Source organism: Triticum urartu, chromosome 2, assembly GCF_003073215.2.
Source record: "Triticum urartu cultivar G1812 chromosome 2, Tu2.1, whole genome shotgun sequence".
Taxonomy (NCBI): Eukaryota; Viridiplantae; Streptophyta; class Magnoliopsida; order Poales; family Poaceae; genus Triticum; species Triticum urartu.
Window position 1 is genome coordinate 24,383,371 of NC_053023.1, and position 25,668 is coordinate 24,409,038.

Below are 25,668 nucleotides of genomic sequence, written 5' to 3' on the forward strand. Positions count from 1 at the left end.
TTTTGGCCAAGATTTGTAATATAGCAGACTTGCAACAAGGATCTAGCACGGACAAATTGACCTTAAGTGAACAGGAACAGACCATAATTGAAATGACATATTTGGCACTAACATAAGTAGTTTCTTAGTCGTACGAACCAAACCAAAAGTGACATAACTGTTATCACATCGTCTTCTAAATAAGTACTGAATTAGAGACCACAAGTTCATTCATGAACTCCATCACCAAACCAACAAGTTCATTCATGAACTCCATCAGACTTTCACCTAAAGATGCATGTAATGTAAACTACAAAGACAAAAAGTCATGCAGATCATCAGGCCAACCTTCATCATAGAGATAAGGATCCTGGCTAGCTCCTGGTGCATTTTGGCTAAAAATGACCTCCTCCTCACCCTGCATGACAAGTGGCGGTTCATGTATTGTGGATCCATCGGGTCCAAATAGCAAGTTGAAGAAACCTGGAGCAGCAGCTCTTGCTCCTCTTGGATTGCCACCTCCTCTTGCATTGGCCCCTCCTCTTGCATTGCCACCTCCTCTTGCACCCCTCCTCTTGCATTGGCCCCTCCTCTTGCATTGCCACCTCCTCTTGCATTGGCCCCACTTGTTGGAGCATTGCTTCCAGTTGTTGCAACATTGCTTCCCATTGCAATATTGCCTTCCCTTGCCTGCTTTTTTCTTGGCCTTACAACTTTCTCATTAGCAGTCTTTCTCACCCTGCCTCTTGACATGGCTGTTGTAACTCTAACCATAGGAATTGAGTCTCTGGCATTGGCAATGAAGCTAGACTCAGGTAGGGGGGCAAATTCCCTAGGTGCTGGATATGTAAACTTCTCCTGCTCACACAAGTACAATATAAAAAGGTGGGTATGTAAGCACTTAAATGGTAATTACATCTGCATAATTTTGTCACTGAATATATTACCATTTCTTGCATCTTGTAAACCATTGAGTCAGGGGTTTGTGTTGGATCGAGCTGAGGGTAGACTCTGTGTGGCATGATGTTCCGCAACAGGTGAAGCCAATGTATCAATGTTTAAGTATAGTTTGAAGATTAGAGGGGAAAATATATAAGCAAAGGATGGTATAGCAATTATGCTTGGGTCGTCATATTCTTCTTCAATTGTTGTTTCCTCAGTTGTTGTTTGATTAACATGATTGTGGTGGCCCTTCTTGTTATGGTCAGCAGCTCCACAAACAGAACAATGCATGGTCACACCATGTTTGCTCAATTTTTTCACCCCGGTCTTGTCTTTCTTCTCTTCTGGATCTTTTTTCCTGTTCTTCTTAGGCCTGCCCATTACTTTTGTGTACAGGGGTGGGTGAACAGCAATGCCATGCATTTTTTTCCCATTGTTGTGGGTCCCTCATTGGCATCATATTAAATCCATAACACTTCTTATATTCCTCAACAGTGTAGCATGAATGGACCATGCTCTCTGGCTCAATTCTCTCATGCCTAAAACATGCAATTGCATGATGGCAAGGTATGCCAGATAGTACCCACCTTTTGCATTCACAAGAAAGCATGTTCAGGTCAACAATGTATGTGTTGTTCAAAGAGAAAACCTTGAAAACACCTTGCCCATACTCTTGCACCCTGCAGTTCTTTGCCCACTCCACATACTTGTCCAATTTCTTCTGTATCTTGGGACATAATCTGCCTGTCCATTTCTCTGCCTCTCTCTGCTTACCAACAATCCTGTTTGTTAGCTTCCACATTATCTGGTCCAACATTGACTTAATTGGCATTTCCCTCGCATCCAAAATGTAACTGCAAAATAGTACCAAATATGTAAGCACACAGTTGGCATTTGATTTTTTGTTGACAAGAAAATAACAAGAGAGGAAAAAGTAACAAGAGAGTAACCTATTGAACACTTCTGACATATTGTTTAGTAATATGTCACACTTGCAAAACGGGTCAAAGAATGCTTTGATCCATGTTCTTGGCTCCAATTTCTCAACCCAGGTGTAGGCACCCAAGCTGTGTTCTTTCATTAGATCCATGTTCCTGGTGTATGCAGCTTCATTAGTGGACCTTGCTATAGACCATAGATCATTCTTGAGCTGCTCTCCCTTGTGTACTTTATGGAAATTTTGATAAATGTGCCTAACACAGTTTCTATGTTCTGAATGAGGGAAAACCTTTTTCACTGCGTTTATTAATCCCTGCAAAACAGAACACATTAATCTCTGCAAAACAGCACACACTTATGTTGTTGCAATGAAGAAATTGAATAATCTAGTACTAACCTTCTGCTTGTCACTCATAATGGTGTATGGTGAGGTGTTCATTATGTTCAGGTCATCTTTTAAGGATGCTAAGAACCACTTCCAGCTATGGGTTGACTCCATTTCACATAACCCAAATGCTACTGGAAAGATACAATCATTGGGATTGATTCCAACGGCTGTTAGTAATGTTCCCTTGTATCTCGTTTTAATGTGACAACCATCCAGGAAAATGATTGGTCTACATCCCTTAAGGAATCCCCTCTTGCATGCATCATATGACCAGTACAATGTGGAAAAGTGGTCTTGTACCTTCTTTGTCTTCTCATCAAATACTTCCTTAGTGCACAAGAAGAACTGGCTTCCTGGATTGCTCCTTCTAAGCTCCTGACCATAGTCCCACAAAGTATTATATTGGTCATCATCTACTCCCCTTATTTGATTCACTGCTGCTCTCCTAGCTCTTCCCAACTTACTCCTGTGTGGAACCAAATTATATTCTGTCTCCACCTTATCTGAAAATTTCTTCAGAGGCATTTTTTCATTGTCTCTGAATTCTTCTCTGAACTTGTTAGTAAGAAAAGGAGCAGTCAGAACTCTCAGGTCCCATGCTTTTGTGCAAGTGTGATTGTCAACATACTTCTTGATCTGTATGCTACTTGACCTGTTATCTTTACCTGCCTTCAAGTACCAAGTGCAACCAGGCTTGCATACAGCCTCTAGTGATACTGAAGTATTTCGGAGCTTGTTCACTTTCACCCTATTCCTTACACTGTATGCAGTGAGAGCATGCCTCAATTCCTTCATATCTGCAAACACCAACCCAATCTTAAACACAGGTGCATTCAGTTCCTTCATATCTGCAAACACCAACCCAATCTTAAACACAGGTGCATTCAGATCAGTTGTTGGGTTGAAAGTACTGAATTTGTGCTTCAGCTTCTCTTTCTCTTCTTTCGACATATTTAAGTGGCTGTCCTCCAAAGCATCTTCTGGAAGTTCTTCTTCAAAGTCTGGCAATATGTTCTTCTCTCTGTGATCATCAACATCTTTGTCTACATTTGCGTCAAACAAATCATCATCACCTTCTGCAACTTCATAGTCACTCTCATAGAACTCCTCATCTGTTTCTGACCCTGCATCCTCATCATTTCCCTCTTCTTCACTATTGTTAACATCCTCAATATTCTCCTCCTCCATAGCATTCCTTGAGCTACATCCTTCTCCAAATGACATAGATCTCCTTGTTGTCCTTGACATTTTCTCTCTAGGACTCTGCTCTTTCTCTGGATAACTGACATTTTCTTTTCCATGCCTCTTTGGAGTAATAACCTTAGGTGGATCCTTCACTCCATTTGTCAGAACATCATCTTTGTTTAATGACTGCAGGGTATCACCATGGTCTACTATCAGCAGCAGGTTCTTGTGCTCTAATGTTGCACAAATCATAAGAACAATGTCGGCATCACAGGTCAAGAGCTTCAGGCCATCACTAACTGTCTTTCTTGGTTCACACCAGTAAACATCAATCTTTGAAGCTTGTCTATCATAGCCCAGCTGCAGAAGAAAGTCATCAATCCAGAGTAAGGACCAAGTGTCAGTCTGACAATTGTCAAACCAATCAACCTCATAGTCCATGTATGTTCTGTTTATGTCACTGCCACAAAAGAAACCACTATGGTGGATCTCAACACTGAACAGACCATCAAAATCTCCTGCAATGTAAAAGAGTTCATAACAAATCAGTACATCATGTTAAAATGTCAGATTCAGTTAACAAGTACATCTCCTCCCAACAGTTCAGAAAATTCAGTTAACAAGTACATCAGTCCTCCCAACAAGTTCAGAGAAAAAATTCAGCAAATGCCAACTTCAGTTAACTGCAGCAATGTCAAACAGCGGCAGCAAGTTCGTTTCTCGGTCAGTGCACAAATAATGTTGGCTTTTGGCTTTTGATCGCTAGACCAAAAACTCCCAGGAGCTAATACACGTGCAGCCAAGCAGCTTAATTGATTCCTGTACGTAGAGCTGGCGAGCTTGCAACTAGCGAAGCTAGCGATCGGCTGTCTCCGCGAAACCTCTCGGCAGAACAAAACTGATCGATGGATTGATAGCCAAAGGCTCTTGACGTGCCTTGCTCTTTTATTGCTTTTCTTCTGATCGGTACAAGTTACAGGGATTATACGTGCGTATATATATAGCAGCTTGGACTAGCACTCAAACCTGCTCGGTTTGGACTTCTAATCCTACAACTACTACAAGTGCCCATCTGTGTCCGACTAGGACTCTAACACCACACGTCGTGGTTACTCCTACACATAAGCTCATGCACTAGCCGTTTTATTTCTAACTGAATTTAACTGACGACTAAACTAGGCGCAGGATTACACATTGTCAGACTTCAGATAACACTGCACACATTCAGACTTTTGAAAGATTCAACTAGCAGCAGTACACATTGTCAAATATCTAATAAATAATTTCCCCCAATTAAACACTAGAACAATTTACATGGAGGCCTCTCATTCCTCTGATCATCAATTTCTATGGATAAAGCGACCTCCTCAATAACCCCTAATTAAACCCTAGCACGATTCCGCAAGCAGGGCCCCAACAACCATCCGTACGTAATGCCTAAGTCCAGAACGGGCTACACACGGCGCCAACGTACATCAATCAGACTTGATCGCCCTACCCCATGAACCCTAACTACGTCGGAGACGGCGAACATAACAACGAACAGATGCAGAGTCAGAAACGACAGAGGACAGTAGGACTAACCATACGGCGGCGCTGGATCGCCTCGCACCCGACGACGCGGGTCATCCATGTCCTACGACGACGGCCGCCGTGCCGCCACCGTGTTGGAAAAATCGACGGAGACAGAGGAGCGACACAGATGAGGGAGACGACCAGAGACCACCAACTGGAGATGGCGCGCGCCAGCATCGCGCGCACGACATTCACGGCCTATAATCGGCGGGGCCGTCAACCTGCTGGTCGGCGAGATATAGGGGGGTACCGCCTAAATAAATCGCATCCAAGCCCCTAATTTGTTTCATAAATTGGTTCAAAGGTGGGGTGGATGGCATTGCCCCCCTCATCTTAACACATAGCTCTGTCTTGACTAGTATGTTGACGAAAATCTTGGCTACGCCACTGGGCGGCAGTGCCAATCCACACGAGGAGGAGAGCGGAAGCATAGTAGCTGCCGTGCGACGCCTCCTCAGGAACGCGCACAGGCCCCAGCACCCTGCCCCTCACACACAAACACTGACAAAAGGAAAGATTAAATACCAGACCACCCTGCTCTGTAGGTAGACAAACTCCCTTCCACATCACTTCATGATACTTCTTGCAAGAGAAAGTGAGCTCTGAAAATATTCAACTAGTTCACACGTGTTAGTAGCAAATTATGTGGATGAGCTATTTGTAATCTTGTTTCCCACCGATTTGGTCGTATTTTGATGTAAACCTTTTGGAACTCGGTGACTTAAATTTACTTTATGTTTAATACTCCCTCCATCTTATATTAATTGACGCTAAAACGATGAGGGAGTAAAATGGTTGTGTGCATCATTTAAAGCCGAGGCAGGGTTATCCCCTTTTTGTAAAAAAAAGCAAGGAGGGAGGAAAGCATGCATTTGAAACCAAGCAACAGTCAAATCAGTAAGTTTACAGGTCATCTAAAAATCTTTACCGTCTGGGTCATCCATCCAGTAAATTAATCACTCAATCAGTAAGCTCACATGCCTAGAAAAACTCAGTGCGGGTCACATATGCATGGTAGATATCCAAACCTCATATCTTTCGGCGAAGAAGAAAGAAGCCCAACGGATAAACCACAGGATATATAAAAGCTGGAAGCGAAGATATAGGCATCGATGGTCTGCAGGTAATCCTGCTGCTGAAACGCCATTGTCGGAATCCCTTGAGGTGTCGAGCATCAGATATATGCGCCGGCCATATCTTGCCTACATTCTATTCTAGGCTTGTGAAGCAGCGTGTAACATGCTTGTGAAGATATGTGGACCGGGCCGGGGGAACTTGATGCATCCATATCTTGCTTGGATTATTAATCCCAAGCTGCGTGTGATTCTTGCCTACAGGGATTGATTATTGGTGTATATGCTTTGTGAAGATGCCACTCGTGTATCTGCTTGTGAAGGTGCCATTCTCCATGGAATGGCTCGGATCAGCCACGTATACACGACCTTTTTTCCGGTGAGATAAAGTTTTACGCGACCTTTTTTCCGGTGAGATAAAGTTTTAAATAGCGTGCGAATGGCAAATAGTGACAGCTAAATGGAATTAGATCCAGTTTTGCTAAAGCACATCTAGATGTGTTCTAGGTATTGCACATCTAAGTTCTATGTCATTGATTTGAATTAGATTTGTTGATATCACAAATTACCGGATGGTAACCACAAGTCCCAGTACCGAAATCACTTTACCGACCCCAAAATCTTGATTTTTTGATAAAATTTATCCTGATTCAAAATTCATTACAAAAATCATCAGTATTCACTATTTACGGATAAACTCGGTGCCACATACGAGATATTTTTTTCATGTGGGAACCAAAGCCTTGACCTTATGTGCCTCAGAATCAGACAGGTGATAGCCAGAATATTTTGTTTCCGAGCCGGAGTATTTATTTGCCCACAGGCGCCTCCTCTCTCTCTGCATATACGTTACATTCTTCCCTCCCAGCTTGAAAGGAAACCACCACCATCATCAGAGCTTCAAGTAGGATGGCGCACAGAGCGCTGGAGGTGACCCTGCTGTCAGCCAAGGACCTGAAGAACGTGAACCTGATCACGCGCATGGAGGTGTACGCGGTGGCGACCATCTCCGGCGACCCGATCACGCGGCAGTGCACCCCGCCGGACCCCCACGGCGGCCGCAACCCGACGTGGAACGCGACGCTGCGGTTCAGCGTCCCGGCCACCGCCGAGGAGGCTAGGGGCGGGTGCCTCCACATCCTCCTCCGCGCCGAGCGCATGTTCGGCGGCGACCGCGACGTGGGCGAGGTCATCGTGCCCCTGGCGGAGATCCTCACCGGCGGCGGCCTCGGGGCCACCAGCTCGCCGCGGTTCGCGTCGTACCCAGTCTGCAAGGTGCACCGCACCGAGACGCGCGGCCTGCTCTACCTCACGTACCGCCTCGGCCCCGTCGTCCCGCCGTCGCCGCTGCATGGAAAGCCAGCCGACGGGTGGCCGGTCGTCGGGTACCCGGCGCAGCAGGTGATGCCGTCTCCGCCTGCAACACCGGCCGGCGGCCATGGGGATGGGCCGTTTTCGCCGGCAAAACCAGGTGCTGGCTATGCGGATGTGTTGCCGTCTCCAAAACCTTATGGGTACGGGACGACGCCGCCGTCTCTAAAGCCAACCGATCAGTTGGTGTCCATGACAACTTCTCCAAAACCAGTCGGGCGTCTGGTGTCTATGCCGGCGTCTCCAAAACCAGTTGAACATGTGGTATCCATGCCGCTGTCTCCGAAACCAGCCGGGCGTGCAGTCTCCATGCCGCCTTCGCCAAGGTCAGCCGGGCATGAGGTGCCCATGCCGCCTTCTCCAAAATCAGCCGGTGGACATGTGTCGTCTCCGAAATCAGCCGGTGGATATGTGTCGTCGTCTCTGAAACCATCCGGTCATGTCGTGCCACCATCTCCAAAACCAGACACGTCTATGGCCGTGCCATCGTCTCCAAAGCCTGCCGGTGGACATAATACAGCCATGCCGTCGTCTCCGAAGCCATTCGGCGGACATGCGTCCGTGCCGCCGTCCCCAACACCATATGGTGAGGCGGTGGGTGAACGCATTTTTACCATGACAGAAATCTACCGGCGTCCCATTATCCAAAGAGGAGCTGCCACCACCCCTAACTAGCTAGTACCCGAGTACATTGTTGAATAAATAACATGTGCACGTCAGTACATGACCTAAATATAAGTCGGCAAGGCTTCCATAGCTTACCCTTGTAAGGTAGTCATGATCTAGTACTACACTTCTAGTGATAGTTTGTTGGCTTTACTACTAGATAAGAGTAAAGTGTACCATGAGGTATTAAAAGTTACCAAATGTTTTAGTGGTGGTTGTAAGTCGATTGTAAAAGCAATAAGAGCAATCAGGCTTCAAAGCCTTTAGTACTTGAGCTACCTCTGTGGATGGCGATTGTGGCGGCGGTTCTGCCTTCGTCTAGGAAGGAGATAAGTTCCTTGGTGCTCCTCGCCGCGTGTTGTATCTGGCTCAAGCGCAATAACAGGGTCTTCGACAAACAAGGTTGGTGTCATGCCGCCAAAAGTCGTTTCGCGCATCCGTGCCGACTTTGCTTTGTGGAAACTAGCTAGGGCTAGGCGAGGTGGGCCTGAAGGAGGATAGCTCTTGTGTTCCTTTTCTCTTGTGGAGCAGGCCATAACTTGTGGTATGCTTGCTTGTAACCTTGTGCTACTCTCTTCCTATCTTAATAGTAGGTTTTTTATCAGTTTTGACTCATTTTTGCCACGATACTCAATTTTGCCACCAAAGAGTTTCAGCTGCTCTAAAATGCCATCGTTTGGGTATACATGCATGCTCAAAAAAGGCCATGTAGCACTATCACTGTTAGGTCAAAGCCTGTTGACCACATTATATGTCCAAAAGAGCGAAGAACTAAAACTTGTCAGAATCTGCTATCTCTCTCTCTCCACTTGTTAGGGAAGATGCAAAGAGCGAAGAACTAAAACTTGTCGGCAGGGTGGTTTGAACCACTGTTTTAAATAGTGTGATATAGCGTTTAGAGATATCCTGTGCTAAGAAACTTTGGTCCTAACACATGATACCTTTTTGACAACCCGTCCTTTTGTCTCAGTAGAGCTGTCTTTCAGTGGCATGTTTCAGTCCTCTTCCCCATTACTTAGAAAAAGTGAGCCACCGTAAAGTTTTAAATAGTATGCTATGGCATTGCTATAGCGTTTAAAGAGGTCTGCGCTAAGAGGCATAGCCCGCTAACCTTTTCTTTTCAAAAAAGAGGTTCAAACCCCGCCCTCTGCATCGTTGTGATGCACACATCCATTTTGTTAGTTATTAAGCAAAGTACATAACAAAGGTAACTAGGACCAAACATTACAAGATATCAAATAGAAAGAGCAAGTTCTTAGATAAGGACCTGTGGTATTTTGGTCATACAACATGGTTAAATGGGCTTTGACATGGCGGTAGCAGTGCCGCATGTCATTTTGGAGCATACATCTAACAACATGATGGCATTTTGGAGTAGCCGAAACTTTAGTGGAAAAACTAAGCAACGTGGCACAACTAGTGTCATAACTGATAATAACCCATCTTAATATATAAGGCACACGCAATGCTCATGCGTGTTCTTGAAAAAGTTGTCTCGGTGCATGTTTGTGAGTGCGAGCACACACTGCTCTTCTCACAGTGTACAAGATTGCACGCGTGGCCAGGTGCCCGCCACACTTCATGAATGCCTAATTTAGTGCTCTAAGTGTGTGCAAAATTTCGTAGAGATATCACATCCGTGGTAATCTGGAAAACAAAAAACAAAATTAGTGCTTCAAAATCAAATTTTGAAGTTTCTTTAATAGCTCCTTTTTTGGGGTCCAGAGCTCTCCCTATGTCATGTCAACACCAAATTTTGCACGCAGCTAGAACACTCGATCGTCTTTGCTCAAAAAAATCCATATTTTCTTGAACTTTTTTGCTATTTAAGAACAATGGTCAGCCACATGAACTACATGCCACCATGTACTATTCACCCTCGCCGTTTCTGTTTCAGCTTGCGAAAATCGTCCCATGGATAAACAATGCATGAACAACACCTGCTACCGCCCCTATGGCGGCACACGTTCCACGTGTCACCTCAGGCGGGTGCCCCTAGAGTAGTTTTGTCAATGATTTTCAGAGGTGGTCCTTCATGCAAAAAAATTCTGCTAAACAAAGTTCGGAAAGAAAAGGAGTTTTGCTTTGGGTACCCCCCCTAACAGTTTACATGAATCTTAAAGTTACTTAAAAGGTTATCGACATATTTGCTTGCATATCACGTATTGAATAGATTGATTTGGATACCAAACAGTATATTACCCTTTTTATTTGAAAGGGTGACTCCTAATCTCCACCTTTAATCTACATCAAAATTGGTAACTTATGTGTGTGTGTGTGGGGGGGGGGGGGGGTACAAAAGTGGTAGATTCTAGAGAAAAAGTTGAATGCAGTAGTTTTCTGAGACCGATCACTGTAAAGTGGTAGTTTGTTGTTAAATACTATTTGTATGTAGATTAGGTCAGATAAAATATGCAAATTGTGTGTGGCTGTTGAGGAGAGCCATGTATGAAATGGAAAAAAAAATACACAAATTGAACAAAGAATTTTATTTTGTGCTATAGATTGTTCGATTGATATAATTACGGAAAAAGATCTATCTATCCAAATTGAATGAGAGAAGGACCCCATAGAATCTGCAGGAGATATATATGCATGATCGTGTGTTCGAGCGAGGTAAAGAGAAACAAAGAATATATCTGTTTTCGAGCAGTCACCATAGGGAGAGCTCCCCACATGAAATCGATATCATCCAGATAAAAAATTGCTCCAGTTTGTAAAGAAAACCGGATAAAAAACCTGAACAAATTTAGTGGTTTTTTTTGCAATATCGGCTGTGATACTTATGATGACTTATTGGTTATGAGATTGAGAGGTAGATGCTCTACTTTTTTGCGGGATTTTTACTATAGTTTTTCAACACATTGCATTTAATATACAACAGATAGATTTGAGAATTTCAATATTATGCTACATCAACATGTATTTCTATCTTGCCCGCAAAAAAACATGTATTTCTAGCTATTGCACATAATAATAATAATCAATTGTTGACTATGTTACCATATGCTTAGTACAAGAAAACGTGACAGCTGGATGTTTGTTATTTTTTTTGATTGATTGAAATTGGTAATACTATATTTTTCTTGCGTGGACGCGTAACTTTCAAGTACTTTCACTCTTAAGAATAAGACAGACATACTTGGGAAGTTCATTTTAGTAAGGAATTGTATTCAAAGTACAAATATCTATTTGCATTTTATTTCCTGAGTAAAAACATTGTTAGCTTTTCATTATTTTTGTACTCTAATTAGTAATATTTTTCTTATCTTTTCATTGTGTATAGAACAATTTATAAATTGGCCAATATTTTCTCTGCCGCCTCATAGTTTTTGCTTACATCTCATGCGATGAAACATTTTATTTAGCATTGTCACTTCCTTGTTAGTATTGTACGTAGGCTAAGCCTGGAACATATGAACATCTTGAGATGCTAATTTCATAGGATAAAAATTCCATGGATCAACTACACGCTTTGGTTTTCAATTCTTATTTGACATGGACTTCATGAACAATGACCATGTGAAATAGGATTATAATGTTATATTGCACAAATCTCTCACTAAATACTAGCCATAAATTACACATCCAACTATTGGGAACATGGTGCCTCAAAAATATTAGTAAAATTGTACTTTGTGAGAATTATTTTGCACGATTTTATATCAAAATACGATCTAAATTTAAAATAATGTTCAATTTTTTAAATGTTTGTGGAATTTTAAAAACATCCACAAATTTTTAAAAATGTTAACTATTTTAATAACATTCTCCCCAATTTAATTTTTTTCGTGAATATAGAAATATCTATGGATTATAAAAAATGTTTAAAATATTTAAAAAGTATTCACGAATTAAAAAATATTCACAAATATTAAATACTAGTACTTAATTTCATAAAATGTTCATGAATTAAGAAAATATAAAAAATAAAACCATAAGAAAACTGCTCGAGAAACACAGAAAAAGCAGGCAAACAATGCATGGCCCTTTCACACTAGACGAAAGAAAGAAGTTTGTCCAAAAAAAAAAGGTTTCCCTCGTCTAGTCGTCCTCCTACTCTCTCTCTCTCTACTCGAGTCTGAGTTCGAAAGAAATTAAAGAATGAGCGATGCAGCGGCGACTTCCCGCCACAAAATTCAAACCGCCGCGCCGCGCCACCCTTCGATGCACTTCACCTCCAGCAGCAGCAGTTCGAGCAGCACATCGCGCTCGGCGACCTCTCGCGCGCCCGCCATCTGTTCGACCGAGTCCCGTGCCCGGACGCGCGCACCTACAACGCGCGGAGGGAGTGCATGAGCTTGGTCAGGAGAAGGGATATAATCGTCAGGGATGCCAACAGGTTTCATCATTTCAAGAATGGACAATGCAGCTGTGGAGATTTTTGGTGACAGCAAAACTAGTCTGGTTCATGACCTCTCAGTTTTGTCTTGTGTCAGTCATTCAGTTGCATGTCTTGAATAGTGGAGCATTTAACACTTCATCAGAATGCCCTTTGAGGTGCCAAGTTTCTACGTTCCAGCAAAGTTTTGCCCCCACAAAGGGTTATCCAAAGAGATGGTGCCATGAAGTCAAAAGGAAAATCCCAAGGCATGTGAAGGTGTTATCCGAAATGAAACAAATTCAATACAATGATGGTATGATCTAAACAAGATCTCATTCTGGAGATTTCAATTTGCAAGCCAAGATGACACTGAATTGCTGTTGGCGTTGGTGATTTCACTCCAGGTCACATGAAACTATTTACAAAGGATTTGGTACGCAATCGCAAGCTAGAATGACACAAATAGAATTTGCATCTCTAGTAGAAATCCCAGAGGTACATGCTTGGTACCATCAGTTGTAGAATTCTGAACTATCAGTTAGTCCAGTTGGTGAAATAAAATGGTGTCTCAAATATGATCCTGTGCATTTCCCTATCCCGGAGACTTGAAAAGGCAGTCAGCACATGAAGGTAGGCTCTTAAGCGTCATAATATTTTGTCCAGTTTCTCAACCTTTCTCTCAATATCATTACTGGCTTGCAGCTCAAAAACATCATTAGAGGCCTAATGCTACCTTATTATAGGAGAACATGGATATCCGGGGTATTGATTGCTATATTGGACTTGATGAGCAAAATATTCCTGGGATCCTTGCCCCAGCCCTAATTAGGAAGACAAGAAGTTCATTTAAGGCACAACAGGAAAAGGCTACAGTACTAGAAATGTGATCATCATTTGTAAAATGGTTGAGCTTTTAGATGCTGGGGATAACCATCTGGGGGCCAAGACCTCTCCCCTGTTGGTTAAGGGTGTTCCTCAAACAGATTTCATGGCCCCATAATTGGCGTGGCGATTACTGATGAACCAAGGGGCCGCACAAACTTTTCTTTCTTTGTTTGAATTCTTTCAGTGATAGAGCTCTCCCGCGGTACGTGCCAATTGGCCTGGCCGACTATGACCATCTTCTGAAAATGCCATCATGTCTTTCGTTTCATTGAAGCACTTGCTGATCCATCATATATATTATTTTCTCATTTTCTGCAGGCACTCTCCCTTCTTTGTTACACCTTTGCGTGCAGGATGATCACATAGTGCCTTGAAAGCAGTCACTCAGCAAGCCCGTCTAGCTCAGTTGGTAGAGCGCAAGGCTCTTAACCTTGTGGTCGTGGGTTCGAGCCCCACGGTGGGCGCATTTGTTTTTACAATTTTTTTTTTTACTTTTACTGTGCCTGCTAACAAAACTCTGCCTGGGTATTTGTTGCCTGGCAAAATGCTCTACTGACAAACTGCATTTTCATGTGTGCTGACTTGTTGACATGTACAGTACAACAATGCAAAAAAGGTGATTTCATTTCTCAAATTCAGCGGGGAAAAGTGGATCATAACTACAACAAATTTGTTGTCTAGGTATATTCCCCACAGGTCAGCAGAGAAGCTACTAGCTCCATCAAATATCTTGCCCCCGAGAGTATTGTTTGAGAGCTTCACGGTGGGCGCATTTGTTTTTACAATTTTTTTTTTACTTTTACTGTGCCTGCTAACAAAACTCTGCCTGGGTATTTGTTGCCTGGCAAAATGCTCTACTGACAAACTGCATTTTCATGTGTGCTGACTTGTTGACATGTACAGTACAACAATGCAAAAAAGGTGATTTCATTTCTCAAATTCAGCGGGGAAAAGTGGATCATAACTACAACAAATTTGTTGTCTAGGTATATTCCCCACAGGTCAGCAGAGAAGCTACTAGCTCCATCAAATATCTTGCCCCCGAGAGTATTGTTTGAGAGCTTCAATATATCCAGACTATGGCAATCAGTGAACAAGCAAGATGGCACTTTTCCTGTAAATTTGTTATTTGATAGGTCCATAACTGATAAGTTGCTCATGTGGCACAGTGATGGTGGTATTGTTCCAGAAATAATATTGTGGGAAACATCAAGAACAACCAGATTAGGAAACATCAAACTGATGTTGGCTGGCAGCTGTCCTTCAACTAGGTTCAGAGATATGTTCACCAGTTTGAGATTAGTTTGGTGTTGCCATATCAGATCTAATGATCCAACTAGTAAGTTATTTGCAAGATTCAGGTAAGTTAGTGTCACTTCATTTGTCCACAGCCAACTGGGCATGCTTCCAGGTAAATTATTGTTGGACAAATCAAGAAACTTCAGACGATGTTGTGTGCGTAGGAAATGTGGTTCTGTAATGATGCTCTTGTCAAGGTTACACCAAGAGAGCTTTAGTGTTCTCAATCTAAATTTAGGTACCCAGCCATGCATTTTCACTTGAACAACCAAATCGGTATTCCTGGACAGATCTATCTCTTTGAGCTTTGTGCAGTTTCTTATCCAGAAGAAATCAAATGTACCGCTTAGCTTGTTATCAGATAACCTGATAGTTTTAAGCAACGAGGAACATTTCCAAGATGAGTTTATAGGTATAGGTCCTTGCAAGAAGTTTCCTGAAAGATCCAAGTACTCAAGGTATAGGGGTGCAAATAGGGATGCTGGGATGCTACCACTCAATTGATTGGATGTCAAATAAAGTTCTCGCAGGTTCCAAGATGAGTTTATAGGTATATGTCCTTCAAAGAGATTTTCTGAAAGATCCAAGTGCTCAAGGAATGGAAGCGCAAATAAAGATGCAGGGAGGCTACCACTCAATCGATTGGATCTCAAATGCAATTCTCGTAGGTTCCGAAGATTTTGGAAACCTGTCATGTATTCATGCATTAAATCAACTAAAAGCAATAATTTCACCAACTGAAAGGGAATGTTAAACTCATCGTACCTATATTCTGAAGAGCCCCACCCATGTTGTTTCGATTGAGATTTATGGCTTCCAAAGAAACCAATCTGCCGATGGATCTTGGGATACCCCCGAACAATTGGTTGTCACTGAGGTCAAGATACTTGAGCTTACTCAATCCTTGGAGACCTGAGTAATTGCTTTATTCAGAATAAAATGATTTGTAATCAAAACTACTGGAAAAAAAATTTAGAGTTGCATGCATTGCAATATGACTTACATACCCTCGAAATTTTGTAAATTAGCTTCTTGTCCAGAGAAATCCAGTAGATGAAGCTCCCGAAACGAAGAAAAAATCTTCAAGTTAAGATTCGAGCTTTCATCTTCCATACTAGGCGAGTATTGGGTCAAGTCCTGGGAAAGGTCAAGATGCGATATTTTCGTCGCGTGCTACTGTTGCATGTGACCCTTTCCCACGAGCAGCAGTCATCATCGCCTCCCCAAGAAGTGGGAACCATGTACTGCACGCCCATGAACCAAGAGCTAATATCCATGAGGGCTGCCCTCTCATCCATGAAGCAGCCCGAACAGTTCAGAAACATGGAGTTCAGTGTGCCGAGGACCAGGAATAAACATCCCCATGACAAGTAGCAGCTCATTGGAAGAAATGGTTTTCACGCTATCCTGTGATTTCCAGGTTGTCAGTCTGGGAGCAGGATAAGCGCCTATTTATACGTCCCTGGTCAAGGACGTATGCTTGATCAGCAAAGCAACTTCATTAGTGGCATTGTTGACTTGTTGATGAACATTTTGTTCAAGTCCCCTTTGGAGAATGGCCAGACATGCACTAACGACCAAACATGGACAATGACTGCACCACTAAGGAATAATCTTGGGGACACATAATATATTGTTCCGGGGTCCAAACGCTGTGGACTTTATTACCGAAGCTCCTCCACTTTTGCTTCAGTTTGAGCATCTTCTAATTTGCAGCACATACTAGTTGAATGCTTGTGTCGATATAAGATTACAGAAATGAAGAGATCAAGCAATCAAATGAAGCAACTGGATTTAGACAATAAAGAGCTGAGAGCGTTAGTTATGCAAAAAACAAAATAAAATCCAAGGGCATATCATGAGCGAGGAACCGAGGACACCCTTTGGTCGATTCAGAGTGGGAAGAATGATACATTGAAACTGAAAACATGATCTAGTCCATGCTCAAGGAAATATTTGCAGGCAATGCTTCCCCAATATTAATAGCTTCCCATTTCAAAGAAAAGGGTTATACCTTATCGCATCAGTTCCGCTGGGATGTATTACTGAGAACGTGAGACGTGCTTACTTGTTCTGCTCCTTGTGGTGTTTATAAGTGGCTACTGCAAGATTATAAGCTTGCTTCATAAAAAAAGTTTAGTCCATGGTCAAGGAACGTATGCTTGGATCGGAGAACAACTTTAGCTAATGGCATTGTTGGCTCATTGAGGAACATTTTGTTCGAGTCTATTCCAAAAGTCTTGGGCATATATAATATTATCCTCCAGACACTTTGTGGACATGAGTGACACAGCACTTGCACTAGATATGGAGGCCACGATGGGCAGAAATATGCATATGCAGGACTTTGGAGTTGACCGCAAAGCACATCACTCTGTCCTTGGTCCTGGATGCAGAAATATACATGATTTCGGTTGCATTTCAGTGTAAGACGACAGTCCTACAGTTTGCTATAGCTTTCAGGGTAGCTTTGTCACATGCCCACCTACCAGTATGCCCAAATCAAATCCTTGCAGCATGTACCTATCTACTACTTCCTCTGTAAAGAAATATAAGAGCGTTTAGATCACTCCTTAGGGATCTAAACGCTCTTATATTTCTTTACGGAGGGATCTAAACGCTCTTATATTTCTTTACGGAGGGAGTATAGGCTTTTATCCAAATCATACTGAGTCTCAGGCCATTCAGAATACGACGACCATGGCAATGCGAAATTGCCAACAAACATCAGGGGTGAATCGTCAGTTAGGAATACTACTTGAAGAACACTGAACTGCACATGTTTTCTGAAAAAATAAAGAATGTGAATTCAGACTCAACCTAAAGAGAGAGCTCCGTGGAGCTCCCAATACCCCATCTGCCCCGCTCCGCTGCACATCCGGTCTCCCACGGCGCCGGAAGGAGAGCAGCGTGACCTCCACAGCTCGATCTCCCCTCTTCTTCCTCCCCCTCCTCTCCGGTCGCCGGCGATGCTCCGCCCCTTCTTCTCTCTTTCTTCGAACTAGCCCCCCACTCCGGGGATGGAGAAAAAGAGACTCTCTTGGAGGGAGGGCGGAGGGAGGAGGAGGATTCCGGCCGGCGGGGCTACGGTATGCAAGGGAGGAGCAGCCTCTGTGTGCGGTGGCCTGGGCACTGTGCGGAGCAGCCGCTGATAGATTGGGCTCAATGAGATGCAGCCGCTGCTCGTTTTGGCTGCTGTAATCTATGGGCACCGAGCCATTCCCGTTCAGAGACCGACCTATGTGTGAATTTTTTTATATGTCATGAATATTTTTTAAAATGTGGTAAACATGTTTAAAATGTGTGAACATTTTTTCTAATGTTACAATCATTTTTTGAATGGTATGTTTTTTTCTACATTACACTAATGATTTATTTTTTTTACGTTTCATGAACATTTTTTAAAAATTGCGTAAGTAAAAATTACGTGTCATATATATATTCGAAATAAAAATAAAAATATTTTTTTTAAAAGAACGAAACAAATCTATGATAACAAAACAACATGATCTTATTGCGCCGTCCCACTAGAGTCTCCCTTGAGGCGACGCGACCATCTGTCTCGCTATAAGCGAGATAAAGAGTTACAGACACACTTGATTAATTAATTGACGGCTATTTTGTCCTTCCCACGCGCGGAGCTACTAATAAACCTTGCCAACAAAAAAAAATACTGATAACATTTCTGTCTATATACACTCAAGCGAGAAAGAAGGTCTGTAAACAAAATTAAAAAAATCCATCCATATTTCCTTCCTAATTCGACGCTAATCTGACTTGTTTCCCTTTGAAGCTTGTGCAGAGTAACATTACTTGAACGAGCTAATAGTAGTTCGATAATTCAATCATTCTCTCCGATCTTTTTATCTCCTTGCAAGTCAATGTTAGCAAAAACCTTGGTAAATCTGATCCTACGTGTAGAATATATATACCAACTAAACATCAGAATATCATACATGTTTTAGAATTTTGGCTTCGAAAATATTTTGATCACAACCAAATCACTGAATTTCATTGAATTTCAGCTATTACACTTTCCATTTTGGCCAAGGGAAAAAAATTAGCCTGAATTCGTTGTAATCCAACCAAATGTTTCATTTAGTAAACTAGAAAATAAATGAAGTTATGTGTACTACCATAATGGCTATAATATTTCGATGAAAAGACAATTATTCCATTATTGTATGAAATTTATTAAATTGCATTGAAAGAGAGTGCCACCATAGTAGCATCCAGAGGTTGCCTTGGGTCGGCTGGAGCGGCAGGAGGCTACGGGGTGCTACCGGGACGAGGTAGACGGCGATGGACGATTTGAGGAGAGTAGAGAGAGGATTTGAGGAGCCTCCTCAAACTACCAATATTTGAAGAGGGAGGGACAAGTTTGAGGACTTATTCTTCAAACTTTCGAGGGATTAAAGAATTTGAAGAAAAGGCTAGCTCGGTGTTAAAAGCATCTCGAATAACTGACCTAAATTTTGGCTCAAGACCTTAAAATTGAAAATTGAGGGTTTATATTATTTTTTACCATGTTGCCACGTTAACGCAAAGGCACACAGAGAGGGAGAAAGATTTGCCACAACATGCGGACGCGAGAAAACAGCGGTCGTCAGACCAGCGAACGAACCCAACTCCTCTGTCCTTCGCAGGTTTGTCCACGCGACCTCGCCTCCACTCCTGTCGGATCAAAAGGTTCAAAAGATCCGCTAATTCAGCCACCACCGTAGCTACTACGGCCGGCCGGCCACCATGTCGTCCTTCGACTCCGTCGCTGCCATCGCCGGCGACGACGAAGCGCTCACACATTCTCCCTTTGGCATCTCCGACGGCTACAACGCCGAGGGCAGCCGGGGCCATGGCATGCATCGCGGCCACCGCTTCGCCACGTCCTACTCCTCCTTCGGCACCGCCCTCTCCGAGGACGACCTCGCGGGGATCGCGGGCGAGGGGTTTGGCGGCGGGTACGGCGCGTACAGCATGGCGCCGGACTCCAACGGCAGCGGCTACATCGGCGTCGAGGAAGTGCTGATGGGTAGCCTGCTCCAGGGCGGCATCGGCGGCAGCATGGATGACGACCTGTTCGTCAGGGCTGCCGACGACGGGGCCGTCCTGCCGCCGCCGGAGGCCATGAGAGAGGAGGGCCTCCTCCGGCGTGAGTGGCGCCGGTGAGCACTATACACAATCTCTTCTATACATATTTGGTCGCCGTGTACGCAGATTTCTGTGACATGCATGCCATTTACTACTCATGATCGCCAACATTTCAAGTTGAGTTGACAGTGACACACGTCTGGTTTCATTCATGTCGCAGCCAAAACAAGTTGAGGCTGGAGGAGAAGGAGCGCAAGGAGAGGGAGCGGCGCGGCGAGATCATCGCGGAGGCGGAGGAGTTCAAGAAATCCTTCCTCGAGAGGCGCAAGCTCAACTGCCAGACAAGGCGGACACACAACAGAGGCAGGGAGAAGGCATGCGTGTTCCATCGTTTTTTTTTTCACCTTCGGTTAGGCGACATGCATGTTTCATTCGCGCATGACCAATAGTCAGATGCAAATGCCAGGTGTTCATGGCGAACCAAGAGAAGTTCCACAAGGAGGCGGGCCAGCAGTACTGGAGGGCGATCGCGGAGCTGGTCCCGCACGAGATCCCGGGGCTGGAGAAGAGGGGCGCCGCCGCCAGGAAGAAGGAGCCCAACATCGTGGTGGTGCAGGGGCCGAAGCCGGGCAAGCCCACCGACCTCTCCCGGATGCGCCAGGCCCTCGCGAGGCTCAAGCAAAACCCGCCGCCGCACATGGTGCCGCCGGCGGCCAAGGAGGAAAACAAGGACGGCGACAAGGACGGCAAGAAGGACGGTGGCAAGGGTCCAAAGCAGGTGGAGGAGAAGAAAGACGTCAAGCGGGCAGCTGGGGAGGGCGAGAAGAAGGCGGCGGCCTGTGACGGTGGGAAGGCTGCAGCAGGTGGTGGCAATGTTGCTGCCGGCGCTCCACCGGCGGAGAAGGCAGCTGAACAACTGGCGGGGAAGAAGTAACTGTGACAATAAATGCTGGGGAGCAGTGCTCTGAAGTCTCCTCTCCATTGCGCTGCCGTACATTCTCTCTTTCTGACGGTGACTTTAACTTCAGTTCAGTTTGTTTCTCTTTCATATGCTATGCATAAACTATTTTGAGTTTGTCCTTAAAGAATTGATTAAAGAGGTTAATGTTTTGGTTCATGGAGAGCTCTAGGTGCACTTATATATATTTTCATCTTTGGAAAGAATTGATTTGCAAATAAGATAGAATTGGTGAATAAATAGCGAACAAACACCACAATTGCAGTTATGGTTTCAAAAACCACCTGTTTGAATCTCTTTGTAAAAACCTACCCGTATTGCGCCAATTTTCACAAAAAACACTAATGAGGCAGTTACTTAATTTTGACCCCAATTGTGACATATGTGGCCCACTCGTCAGGACCTGATAAACGATATAGGAATGACCAAAAATTCATGATTTGAAAATATTCATGAATATTTTTATATACCAGCGGGTTTGTTTACCCCATACATAAAGGAATCTTTGCAAGGCGCAGATTCTACAATTTCATCATTATAATTGTCATTTTGTCTTGGGGGTTACATGGCCCAAACTTTCTTAACCGAAGTCAGGGAACCCCTCCCTAGTAAGCTATTCCTGCCCAAATTTTAAGTGTGTCTGGTTACTACTTGGATGGGTATGACCAAGATCAGTTAGCAATGGAATATGATTTGATATGGCGTCATTTTTTTCCGACACTCATACCAAATATGGAGGTAGAGTAAATTTATATGCCTAGTCGTTGCCACTAGCATCTGGTGAAGTTTGTCATAAATACCAAACATAGTGAGCTCTCGCAAATTCAAGTTGTCAGGAACAACATTGAACATGAAAGGTCACCGTCTGCCAAATCGGCCATTGCTTTTCTTCTCCGCTAATAATGAAGGGTGCTGACAAAAGAGAAATATCTTAGGTACTTTAGTAAGTCTACCATTCCCTCTCCAGTGAACCACCTATATGTTGTACTAAGTGTCATCTTAGCTATAGGGGTCCTATTTCGGTACCAAGGGTGGAGTAGACACTGAGTCGTTATCAGATTAGTGAACCCACTGTTATATGTAAGTCCTATTTGACTCAAAAAATGATAAATAAATGTACTAGCTATTTGGTGGAAAGATCTTGAACACCATATGTACTTTAGATTTTTTTTCTATCTATGGATGTATAATCATAAACTAGAAACCTCTATCAAGATATTCTTATAGTCTACACATTATAGTTATCTACCAAAATAATTATGGATAAACACAAAGGCATATACACTATAACTATCGTAGTGGCATAAATTGATCAGAGATGTTGTTTTCTTTTTTCTTTTCTTATTTTATCACACTTTAGGGGATTTTGGTTCAACTTTTTTTTAACTTGTAATGTGTTTAAATAAAAAAATAGTATAACTTTTATTATAAAATATGGTATATACTTAGCACAAACATATTAGTTATGACTATGAATTGACAAAATAAAGTAAAGTTCAAAAAGATATAAAAGTTTAGTATAAACTTAGAAACATGGCACTACTAGAAACATGGCCTCCCGAGCGTCTTCGGGGACGGCTTCCTCTTCGCGAGCATCAACCGGACGGGCCCCTCTTTGTTAACAGCAGCTGATGTCCCCGAGTAACGACGACCTCCTCTCTCTGAGAGACGACACTGCCTTCCTCCTGAGCCTTGGCGGCTTCCTGTTCCCGAGTATGGACAACTTCGTCTTATAAAGTGGTAACGATGTGGCGATATATTTATACTTACTGGTGAGGGGCGATGCTTTGGGGGTATTTCCATCTCTGTTAATTGATTTTTACAGAGTATAAAAGTTTTTCCTAGTGCCTAGAAAAACAACCGGCAAATTCTTCACGGAGTACCTGACAAAAAGTTTTTTTTTGGCAAAGTTCACTTTGCCTAGGGTGTATGCCGGCTACCAGGTGCCTTTGCTGAGTACAACACTCATCAAAGCTTTTGCTGAGTGTTGTAGGCACTTTGGAAAGACCTAAATTACAGTAGTGTGTTAAGCATATCAATGAAATCTGGTACCTGAGCGCAGTTGTATTTTTCAATGGGAAGCTTCTTTCCGGCGGATTCACCACCCCTTGTCAGATCCAGGCATTGATGTGATAATTATCATGTTTCTTCTCACATTTTGACCTCTTCTTACTCTCCTTCTTTTCTCTGGCTATTTTCTTCCAAAGAAACTAGGATATTGAGAGTGCATCATGTAAACCTGGCAAACTGGTGAACTAGCTGCACATATGATATATGTCCCATTGAATGTAAAAGGGACAAACATAATCCAGATAAAGGATGGACATGTACCATAGTTGCAAAAGGGTCTTTGTAATTGAACGGGGTCGAGGGATTGGTCCTCCTCAAGCAATTTTTTTATCTTCCTTTCCATCTTCTATAACACTTTATCGACGAGTGAGAGTTACGAAATTTTTCTCCATTCGCCTCTCTCCCTCTCACTATCATGTGCTGCTGTACCACTCAAACTATTACAAAATATTAATGTTTACGGGAGCTTAAGGCTATCTAATTATATATTGGACAACTTTGGATGTGTTCACCGAATTTTATTGAAAATGAGGACAAGAAAATTCTACACATGTTTCTCTATCATTGAGTTACTCAACTGACTCATACAAACTAACCAAGTTTTAGGGCGATGTAAAATATTAGAACGGAAAAATCACATCATAAATTAACCACGTAAATCTGCGTTGCCACTACAAGATTACTGAATATAATGATACGTCTCCGTCATATCTACTTTTCCAAGCATTTTTGCTCTTGTTTCGGACTCTAATTTGCATGATTTGAATGAAACTAACCCGGACTGACGCTGTTTTCAGCAGAATTGCCATGGTGTTGTTTTTGTGCAGAAATAAAAGTTCTCGGAATTGAATGAAACTTTCTGGAGATTTTTTCTAGAATAAAAGCAAAATATTAAAGCAAAGACCCCCTGGGGGGGGGCTCCTGCTGCCCACTAGGCACCAGGGCGCGCCTTGGTACCAAGTGGGGCCTGAGGGAGTCCTGGATTAGGGGGTCTCCAGACAGCTGGACTATCTCCATTGGCCGGACTGTTAGACTATGAAGATACAAGATTGAAGACTTCGTCTCGTGTCCGGATGGGACTCTACTTGGCGTGGAAGGCAAGCCAGGCAATATGTATATGGATATCTCCTCTTTTTGTAACCGACCTTGTGTAACCCTAACGCTCTCCGGTGTCTATATAAACCGGAGGGCTTTAGTCCGTAGGACAATAATCACAACATACAATCATACCATAGGCTAGCATCTAGGGTTTAGCCTCTCTGATCTCGTGGTACATCTACTCTTGTAACACACATATCTTCAATATTAATCAAGAAGGACGTAGGGTTTTACCTCCATCAAGAGGGCCCGAACCTGGTAAAACTTCTTGTCCCTTGCCTCCTGTTACCATCTGGCCTAGACGCACAGGTCGGGACCCCCTACCCGAGATCCGCCGGTTTTGACACCGACATTGGTGCTTTCATTGAGTGTTCCTCTGTGTCGTCGCCGTTAGGCTTGATGGCTCCCACTATCATCGGTTGCGATGCGGTCCAGGGTGAGACTTTTCTCCCCGGACAGATCTTCGTATTCGGCGGCTTTGCACTGCGGGCTAATTCGCTTGGCCATCTGGAGCAGATTGAAAACTACGCCACTGGCCATCAGGTCAGATTTGGAAGTTTGAATTACACGGCCAACATCCGTGGGGACTTGATCTTCGACGGATTCGAGCCACAGCCGGGCGCGCCGCACTGTCGCGATGGGTATGACTTAGCTCTACCACCGGACGGTACCCCAGAGGCCGCGCCCACATCAGCTCTGATCCTCACCTCGGAGCCAACTGCGCCAATCGAGGACGGGTGGCTAGACACTGCCTCAGGGGCTGCAGTCTCGACGGCGATCGAGCCAAACACCAGCATAATCCTTCGCACGACCCGTGACTCCAAGGTGCCGGACTCTCTTCCGGACCCAGAATCATCCGCGCCCCCGCCAATCGAATCCGATTGGGCGCCGATCATGAAATTTACCGCCGCGGATATCTTTCAGCACTCGCCCTTCGGCGACATCCTGAATTCACTAAGGTCTCTCTCTTTGTCAGGAGAGCCCTGGCCGGATTATGGCCAACAGGATTGGGATGCGGACGACGAAGAAATTCGACGCCCACCCACCACCCACTTTGTAGCCACTGTCAAGGATTTAACCGACATGCTCGACCTCGACTCCGCAGACATCGACGGTATGGACAACGATGCGGGAGGAGAAGATGAACCACCGCCCACAGGGCGCCGGACGTCCACTTCATCATATGACGTATACATGGTGGACACACCAAAAGGAAACGACGACGAGGAACGGAAGGACGCACCGAAGGCTTGTTCCCTCGAGAAGCTGTCAAAGCGGCGGCGCAAGCGCCGCCCCAAACCCCGCCTTGCCAGAAATAACGACCACACAGACCCAGCGTTGGAGTAGGGCGAATCACTGCCGGATCACGGCAATACGGAAAATCAAACCGAACAAAACAATTCTGTCAAAGATAATAGTCCGGACGACACAACGCCGGACAGGCACCCAGAGCAGCAGAATGCCCGTCAAAGGCTTGTTGCCACTGCGAGGAGCCTAAAAAAGCAGAAGCAAAGGACTCAAAGCTGCGCAGGACACACTCCAAATCAGATGGAGTAAAGTACCCAACACAGCAGTGAAGTACGGCGACAATCGCCCCACAAAGAGCTACCCAAAGCGGAAATTGCTACCTGAATTCGATGAGGAGGCCTCAGACCCCTCACAACCAAAAATCAAAACGGCCACCTGGCCGGATAGACGACCTCACGGCCAACATCAAGCGGCAAACAACGCCACTCACAAGTCAATACGCGACCCACGTGAGGGCTCGCACCAAAAGGACGGCGCAACCAGATCCATCTATGGACCACGCAAGCGCGCCCCAGCTTAC

The 25,668-nt window shown here is 44.0% G+C and overlaps 2 protein-coding genes, 1 long non-coding RNA gene, 1 other non-coding gene and 1 pseudogene across 4 annotated transcripts; 2 read left to right on the plus strand and 3 right to left on the minus strand.

The window, feature by feature from the left end:
• Window positions 1-552: 552 nt before the first annotated feature.
• On the minus strand, window positions 553-2,152 carry LOC125535300. The gene is made up of 3 exons (XR_007294639.1): window positions 1,872-2,152; window positions 927-1,775; window positions 553-837 (listed from the first exon to the last, which is right to left on the minus strand). It is a non-coding gene; the product is annotated as an uncharacterized LOC125535300 (long non-coding RNA).
• Window positions 2,153-2,166: 14 nt separating this feature from the next.
• On the minus strand, window positions 2,167-6,235 carry LOC125534829. Its single transcript, XM_048697912.1, has 3 exons — window positions 5,018-6,235; window positions 2,526-3,951; window positions 2,167-2,173 (listed from the first exon to the last, which is right to left on the minus strand). The coding sequence occupies exons 1-3, from the start codon at window positions 5,064-5,066 to the stop codon at window positions 2,167-2,169; spliced, it is 1,482 nt and encodes a 493-aa protein (XP_048553869.1). The 5' UTR covers window positions 5,067-6,235.
• A 675-nt stretch (window positions 6,236-6,910) lies between these two features.
• On the plus strand, window positions 6,911-8,389 carry LOC125535301 (nascent polypeptide-associated complex subunit alpha, muscle-specific form-like). The gene has a single exon (XM_048698355.1). It carries the CDS (start codon window positions 6,991-6,993, stop codon window positions 8,125-8,127), a length of 1,137 nt encoding a protein of 378 aa, XP_048554312.1. The 5' UTR covers window positions 6,911-6,990; the 3' UTR covers window positions 8,128-8,389.
• Window positions 8,390-13,718: 5,329 nt separating this feature from the next.
• On the plus strand, window positions 13,719-13,791 carry TRNAK-CUU. Its single transcript has one exon. It is a non-coding gene; the product is annotated as a tRNA-Lys (tRNA).
• Window positions 13,792-14,181: 390 nt separating this feature from the next.
• On the minus strand, window positions 14,182-17,780 carry LOC125534830 (annotated as a pseudogene).
• Window positions 17,781-25,668: the final 7,888 nt, after the last annotated feature.